An 8,549-nucleotide genomic window follows, 5' to 3' on the forward strand; every position below is an offset into this window, starting at 1 on the left:
CGCGACCGGCAAGCTGAAGGAGATGGACGTGGCATGAACGGACAGAGGGAGCAGGAGGTTCACGACGGGAGCAGAGAAGTCGGCACGCAGGGGAGAACAGCGGCCGAGCAAGAGCTAGAGCTTCACCGACGTGCCGAGAGGAAGGCTGCGCGCGCAGGGGAGTTGAGCGCCGAGCGAACGCAGGGAGATGTTGAGCTCGCGCGCAGGGCTGAGGAACGCGCGCGCAGGCAGAGCCGCTCGGCAGAGCGCGAGCGAGCAGGGAGACGCGGCACCAGAGCTGGGGCTAGGCGCGACGGACAGAGATGGAGCGAGCAGAGGCAGCTGGGGAGAAGAAGACCGCACACGAAGGATAAGCAGCCTGCGCGTGAAAATATCAAGCGCGCGGCGTTGGGGAAGAAGAGGTGCTCCACGGTTGAAATAGAGAGGAGAAATATCTGCACAACAGGTCAGGAGATGAGCATCGCGAAAAAAAAATCGAGAGCCACGGGCGGCCGGAGATAGGAGCAGGAAAGATTTTTCCATGGCGCAGAGATGTTTTGCAACGGTGGAAAAACCTGAAGAAACGACGGCTGGAGATTTTCTTTCCAAGCGATGCCGCCAGCCTGTGCGCTGGAGATCGAAGAGATAAGAGAAGGGATCGGCGGCGGAAAAAAATCTCCAGCACAACGCTGACGGCTCCAGTGTGGCAAGCAAAAAAACCATGGGAGGGAGAGAGTGACGTGAGGATAGGGATGAAAGAGATTTTTTTTCTCTTTTCTTTTTTTTACGGAAAACCGTAGATATTTTTGGATCGAGATTTTTAGCGATCACAAAAGAGTCGACAGCACTTGCGACATAGTTTGATTTTTGATTCGAAACACGATATATTTGATCTGCGGTCAGAACACATGATTCCATGGTCACGGTAATTTACCAGAGACTCGAAGCTCAATTATAATTCTCGGTCGCGGAGTCACGGTTTTGATTTAGCAAATACTTGGAATCAGATGAATTTGCACCCGTCATTTATATCCAAAGTTTTGGATCGGGCAACAAACGATAGACCGAAATAAACTGATTTCGGCACTGATAATTTGTTCGGCGTGATTCGACCGAAATTAGCCGAAACAATATCTGCGAGCGTATACGCAATTTCGTCGTCAAAACAGTGTGTGAAGGATAAATTGAATCATATCCTCGTGCACGATTTCACTCAGATGACGCACGATTCGGATTATTTTGCACTGAGTATTTTAGTCGTCGAGTTCAAATTAATCTGTCTGGGATAAAAATCATCCGAGTGAGTCGGGCTTCCGAATTCGGATTCGCGCGAGCGATGAATTTTAAATAATCATCGGATGCACCGATTTTCAGAACACGACGTTCCGAACATCACGAAAATTTAGGATGAGCCCGGATAGATACAAATAAAAACGACGTCGCACACGCGACAGCCGAACAGATGCGATATTAAAATCGCGATAGCTGAAGATGATTAAAATTTAGAATCCGTTTTATCCACTGATATTACGCGCTTAAATCCATACTCGTTGTCGAGTGGAATATAAACACCTAGGGTGTTACAGCCCTCCCCCCTTAAAAGAATCTCGTCCCGAGATTCGGAGCGAAAGACTTCTAAGGGTAGAGCAGCATGTAACCCATGTCCATATCAGCGATAATCGTAAGACAGTCCTGAGCAATGGCGAGTGTCTCAGAATGTGGTTTCACTAGTGGACATAACATGTATCGCCTTAGGCTAATTTAGCAATGTCCACCAATAGAGACGATGTCTGCAAAAGGAACACATAAGTTTCCATGTGTGCAGTTTGCTTTCTCTAATGACACTGTACTATCTGAGTCTGTTGGGCGAGCGGTAAATATGCGACTTTACCCAAATAGAATTAGTCGCAACCTCTTGGGTAAAACACACAAAAAGAGGTTTACCAACAAGTGGTTACGATAACTTCATAGCATAGGGGACGGGTGTGAATATCGAATAACATCACAGTTGACCCGTAGCTGGCCAGAAAATTCAAGTCCATGAAAGGTGATATAGATTCGAGAAAATCACCCGCGGAAGGATCTGTAGATGCGGACTTTGCAACCAGTCCGTTTTATCCAGCACTATTCATGGCTTGACTTAATCACACATGCTAGAAAAGCACACGTGAGGCAATCAAGGCATGACTAGAGAAATGATTAGGTGGTGATTAGTCGATTTTAACTTAACTTTTGTGAATACTTTCTTTAGAGTGGGTTAGACCAAAGTGAGTTCAGGCAAATCGATAAAATGATCTCTAAACTCAACCTTTGTTCACTGGGCAGTTATAAGTTAGTAAAACCAACTTGTTGAACTACTTTTGACATTGAGCAGATCCTCTCAGTACCATTGGTAAGCCAAGGGTTGAGAGTTCACATTGGCTAACAGGAGATTATGCACTTGGGTAGAAATCCATTTGGTCATGTTGTTCATCCGTTTCTTCATGTGAGATGAAATGACTTGGTTCGGAAGTACATGTAGTAAATAAGGGGACGAATGAACAAATCCCTGCATCTCAACAGCAGGAGAAATCAATCTCCATTTTGAGAGCTAATCAGTTGTTTTTCAACACTAAAAAGCTCCAAGGCTTCACCTTTACACAAGGGATGTAAAGGGAACTTGTATGAGTAGTCACTACCAAGATCAAAAGAAAAGAGACCACAAATGAAAGTGGTATGCCCTTTTGATCCAACAAAGAGGATAGATGTTGCTTGGTCACTTCGACAAACAACACCAAAATTGTTTCAAGGAAGAGATCTACAGAAGATAATATATTAGTGTAGTTCCACAATGGATCATGACTAGAGACCTCGAAACCAGCATGCGCCAAGCAGCATAACCTTGCGTGTACATTCACAAGGGGCTCTCAGTTTCGCTGCGGCACCATAAGTCCTTAATCATGACACCATTACCGAACTGGCACCAATAATGAATCTCACGTAGGAAAAACAGATTGTGCTAAGATAACACATTGATATAGTCTCATAATGGATTACAACTACTAACTGTGATACCAGTGCGTGCCGAGCAGCACAACTATGTGTGCGCACACACAGAAGGCCCTCGGTTTCGTCACGGCACCACCGGTTTTAGTCATAACACCATTATCAAACATAACCAATAAGAAATCTCGCACAACACAAATAGACTGGGCAAGGGTGATAATATACAAAGAGATACTCCACCTGTATGAATAGTTACAAGTAGAGAGCCAAATAGATCATGGCCCGATGAAATGAACAAGACATGGCCATAACCTAAACTGGGTGGTGAGGGAGTACGATGGGAGACTGTTAATTCAGCCTCGAGCATATTTCTATGCCCATTGCAAAGATTACAAGGTCGAGAATTAAGTTGGTATGCCTTCGATAGGTATGGGGAAATCAAAGGCATCAAATTCAAGAAAATGATCGGACATACTTTTCCTAGGTTAGGTTGATAATTCAACATCGATCATTAAGAACAGGCGAACTGGTTAAGGTACATCAGCTTGCACCAATAAACAAGGGAATGGTTGTAGAAGGAAACATGACTCGAGATTCTTGTTTCAAGTCCGGGTACACTTTAGGTCAACAAAGATATTATCTAAGCCTTTATTTTTATGTGTTTGGTCATGGAGTGATGAAGGAAAATTTAATTTTTGGGTCATGGTTCACTAAATAAGAACATGGCCTAGTTTAAGGTTTAGGCAAATAAATCACCAACCTTCTATCGGTAAATCAAGTACAAGAGCAAACACATATAACACCTAAATAGATTACCTAAAGAATGGAAGACAACTATTTCCTTAGGGTTCATAACACAACATTACACCACAATATCTACAATCACTGGTTACTGGAATAAAGGCGAGAGAAGCATTTTGGATGTATAGGCGACAAACATGATGCAACAATCAGGATGCATGCTCGTCCTATGCGTCCTCACTGATTTTGCCAACATAATATGGCAATAACGTTCTATCTCGGTGGCATACTTACGATCCTCACGGTATTTTGCTAATCGTCAACTACACATACGTTTTCGAGGTTAGTGTACCTGCAGAAAATTCATCACAGTCCAATTTTCCCATGATGCAATTCACACATGACAGTTTATCACAGTTTATACTCCATATATTGCTATATGGAGGCCAGCTCATCATTAAGCGCCAAGCCATGCATAGGCGCCGTTGCCACACTTTAACCATAGGGCAACTCATTATGGTAACTCACCTTCTTACCTGAGCGTAGGTGCATCGTTACAAGTACAATACACTTCTCAGCATTCCCATGTTTGTATACCCATACACATCCATGGGGTACTGAATTCCCAGAAAAGTAAATACTCCACATCGCAGCTTTCGTATATACATATGTAGAACACGTATATAGTCAAGCGCCACAATTAAGCACTTCCCTAGACCGACGTTTGTTCGGTCATGCTCTCACATCTCACCTTACCTTGAGCGTCGATCCATTCAAAACTGAATGGCCTCAAAAATAACAATACACATGTATGCAATATCCACCCGATTGTGGGTTACTGGTTTTGAACTAAGCCACCTGATAGTCCTTAATTTAGGGCTTAATAGAGGATGTCGCTAGCATTATAGTTTTTCAAAACTGTTTTTCAAAGCCAAACAATGTGTTTAGTTGAAAATAGGTTTTCCAAAACCAAAACTTTTGTTTTGAAAATATGTATGTGACCGTATATACTTAATCCTGCTCCGATACCAGCTGTGGCAGAACCTCCCAAGTTATCGGGCCCACATGCACCTGTCCTTGTCTCAAAGACCTCAGACTGCTATGCAGGTGCACCAGATAACTCAACAGGATCTTTCCGAGTGCCCCAAGGACCTCGGATAAACCACTTACAACCAGAACCGCGGGATTAAGTAACACAAATCACACACACACAACATTTTTGCAGCGGAAATCTTATTACCAAATTTTATAGGTTACAAAAATTTTACATTATTTTATCGGAGTGATTACAAAAGTATAAGTTTGAAATATATGCTAGCTCAAGTGACCATCCTCAATAAGAAGTATAGAAGAAGTACTTAGACTTATAAGAAGGCCGAGCCCACCGGCACTTAACACCATCAACAGCAGCACAAAATTAAAACCTGAAAAACAACAGGGAATAAAACCCTGAGTATGGAATTACTCAGCAAGTCTTACCCGACTAAAGAAAAGACTCTCAAGGGTATGCTGGATTTGGGAATCAAGGAGAGGCTTTAGCAAAAATCAACTTAGATACTTTTGCAGAAATAGCTTACTAAAGTGAGTCCTTACTTTCAATATTTTAACGCCAAATTAAATATTAATAGACTCTGTTTGCATATGGTCTACATTCACCATCTCATCAATACAACATCATTTTTATTCATGAGATTCACATCCTGACTTAGGTTGTAGGGCAGTGACCAAGTCTTCATAACCGCGAAGGTACGGCGATCCGAATCGATTATACTCAGCTGAGGATCTCCAATCACACGACATATGTAGCACTTAATCCTTGCATATGTCAACCCGCCACCGGGGTTCTTAAGACCAGAACAGGTTCACGCGAACCGAGAGCACAGATACACCACCGTCCAGCCTCTTGCCACGGAGGGTACACGCTACTCTCGCCACCGCTCCACGCCCATTCCGTGTTATCTTATTCTGGCCTTAGTCTGCCCGAGGCAAGGCTTACCCATGACGAGGCATGTGACCAGTTAAAGGGTCCTCGATCATCAAGCCTACATACGCATCCAATCCTTAATCAACCTGGGTAGAACATCACCTGTTCCTAGCCCAAGTCCCGATTTAAGTATTTCCACCCTTAGGATTGTTTGTGTTCCTTAGGATGAAAAGAGCATCACAGGGAACTTTGCAGTAAGATCCCACCACGCTCTCAATGAAAATATTCTTGCAGGTAAAAGCCATCTTTCCTCAGGATAACCCCTGAGCTAGGCAGTATTGCAAAAGACAACCTCTAACCACAAGATCTAAGCAGGGCTAAGCATTTTTGTAAATCATATTTTGATACTTCACCAGAAGTATCTATAAAGGTATGGATATCAAGGAAGGCAATGCATCAAAGGGTTTCAAGCAACTCCTATAAACCTAATGCACATTTCACTAGACTTAAAGTGTGCAAAAATTATTTGAAAACACAAGGAAGGGGTTGCATGCACCGGGGCTTGCCTGAAATAAACACTAGGTTAGTGTTTGTTAGGTGGCGACCACTTGACGATCAGCCTTTGTTCCGATACTTGCTTCGTCCATCTATCTTCGGGTTAATCCATCAATATTATCTTGCGGAGAAGCTCACACTTTCCAGCATCTTGTGGTCGACTCAGTTTTGGTCCTCTGCATCACGTGATTAATTATCGTACCTAAATGATTTGCATAATGCACATGAATGCACATAAACAGAAATATCATAAACCTAAATAATGCTACACCACAGCGAATTAAACCCCTAGCGGCGAGGCGTTGTACTATTTTATACGAAAACACTAGTTATCGACGTACGACTTAAGCGCAATAATTACGCTTCTCGAACCTAACGCAAACATCACGAACAACAAACTATACACAAGAAATACAATTAGCCTAATCATAACTTATCAGTTAATTAATTAAATTCTGAACTAATCTCTTGCCTTATAAATTATACTACATCTTTATAAGTGATTAAAATATTTTATCATTACACATGCCTACCAAAATTCTACTCAGTCCACTAATTCAGCTAAGTGACCGGAATAGCGAAATAACTCGCTATAACTGAATCTGGCTCGATAATCGCAAGAACTGCGAAGTCGACGAGAGTTTCGTGACTCACGCAATTTATCGAGCACCTAATGAGCATCGTACTAACACATTAATTTATTTAACGTTCGAACTATTCTAAACACTTCATCAGCTTACCGTTTCCACAGCTGACACGAATCCGCGAGATCGGTAGCGATTTTCCGGTCCAGGCAATTTGTCGAGCGCTTGGGGAATATGGCGCTGCTAGCTTCGTCTTCACCCGATTCTTGGGATTTCTTGCTGATGCACGGAACGACGACGACTTTGAGCTAAAGTCGGGTGCGAGCTGGTGAGGTGGGGTCGAACTGGGACTAGAGGACGACGAACGCCATGGCGGGTTAGAGACTGGATTTAACAACGGTGTTGTATCATGGCAAATAGAAAATCGATGATCGACCAAGAGGTGATCGGCGAGTTGAACGACTCTGATGATTTGACGGCCATAGACGCAGCCGGGATAACTAAAAATACTACGACAGCTAAGAATCAACTCGGAGACGACGACGGGCACGCACGAGAGGAGCTCGACGCGGAAACTTGACACGCCGTTGCGAGCAGAGAATTTTCGTGCGCACGACAAACAACGAAAGAGCAAGCTGCGCATGCGCAGAGAGCTCGACAACCCGCAGCAGGGACTAGCAGGGCGCGAGCTGCGCGCAGGCGCGCGACGACCACGACAAAGGAGCAGAGACGGCGAGCACGCGCGTAGGAAAGGGACCTCGGCCATGGGCAGGGACTCGCGACCAGCAAGCTGAAGGAGATGGACGTGCCATGAACGGACAGAGGGAGCAGGAGGTTCACGACGGGAGCAGAGAAGTCGGCACGCAGGGGAGAACAGCGGCCGAGCAAGAGCTAGAGCTTCACCGACGTGCCGAGAGGAAGGCTGCGCGCGCAGGGGAGTTGAGCGCCGAGCGAACACAGGGAGATGTTGAGCTCGCGCGCAGGCCTGAGGGACGCGCGCGCAGGCAGAGCCGCTCGGCAGAGCGCGAGCGAGCAGGGAGACGCGGCACCAGAGCTGGGGCTAGGAGCGACGGACAGAGATGGAGCGAGCAGAGGGAGCTGGGGAGAAGAAGACCGCACACGAAGGATAAGCAGCCTGCGCGTGAAAATATCAAGCGCGCGGCGTTGGGGAAGAAGAGGTGCTCCACGGTTGAAATAGAGAGGAGAAATATCTGCACAACAGGTCAGGAGATGAGCATCGCGAAAAAAAAATCGAGAGCCACGGGCGGCCGGAGATAGGAGTAGGAAAGATTTTTCCATGGCGCAGAGATGTTTTGCAACGGTGGAAAAACCTGAAGAAATGGCGGCTGGAGATTTTCTTTCCAAGCGATGCCGCCAGCCTGTGCGCTGGAGATCGAAGAGATAAGAGAAGGGATCGGCGGCGGAAAAAAATCTCCAGCACAACGCCGACGGCTCCAGTGCGGCAAGCAAAAAAATCCATGGGAGGGAGAGAGTGACGTGAGGATAGGGATGAAAGAGATTTTTTTTCTCTTTTCTTTTTTTACGGAAAACCGCAGATATTTTTGGATCGAGATTTTTAGCGATCACAAAAGAGTCGACAGCACTTGCGACATAGTTTGATTTTTGATTCGAAACACGATATATTTGATCTGCGGTCAGAACACATGATTCCATGGTCACGGTAATTTACCAGAGACTCGAAGCTCAATTATAATTCTCGGTCGCGGAGTCACGGTTTTGATTTAGCGAATACTTGGAATCAGATGAATTTGCACCCGTCA

At 44.9% G+C, this 8,549-nt stretch overlaps 1 protein-coding gene across 1 annotated transcript; it reads right to left on the reverse strand.

The window, feature by feature from the left end:
• Positions 1 to 5,668: 5,668 nt before the first annotated feature.
• LOC100384645 (uncharacterized) lies at positions 5,669 to 7,915 on the reverse strand. The gene is made up of 2 exons (NM_001177135.2): positions 6,925 to 7,915; positions 5,669 to 6,360 (listed from the first exon to the last, which is right to left on the reverse strand). Exons 1-2 carry the CDS (start codon positions 7,532 to 7,534, stop codon positions 6,347 to 6,349), a joined length of 624 nt encoding a protein of 207 aa, NP_001170606.1. The 5' UTR covers positions 7,535 to 7,915; the 3' UTR covers positions 5,669 to 6,346.
• Positions 7,916 to 8,549: the final 634 nt, after the last annotated feature.

The sequence above is a fragment of the Zea mays genome, chromosome 5, assembly GCF_902167145.1.
Source record: "Zea mays cultivar B73 chromosome 5, Zm-B73-REFERENCE-NAM-5.0, whole genome shotgun sequence".
NCBI classification, from domain to species: Eukaryota; Viridiplantae; Streptophyta; class Magnoliopsida; order Poales; family Poaceae; genus Zea; species Zea mays.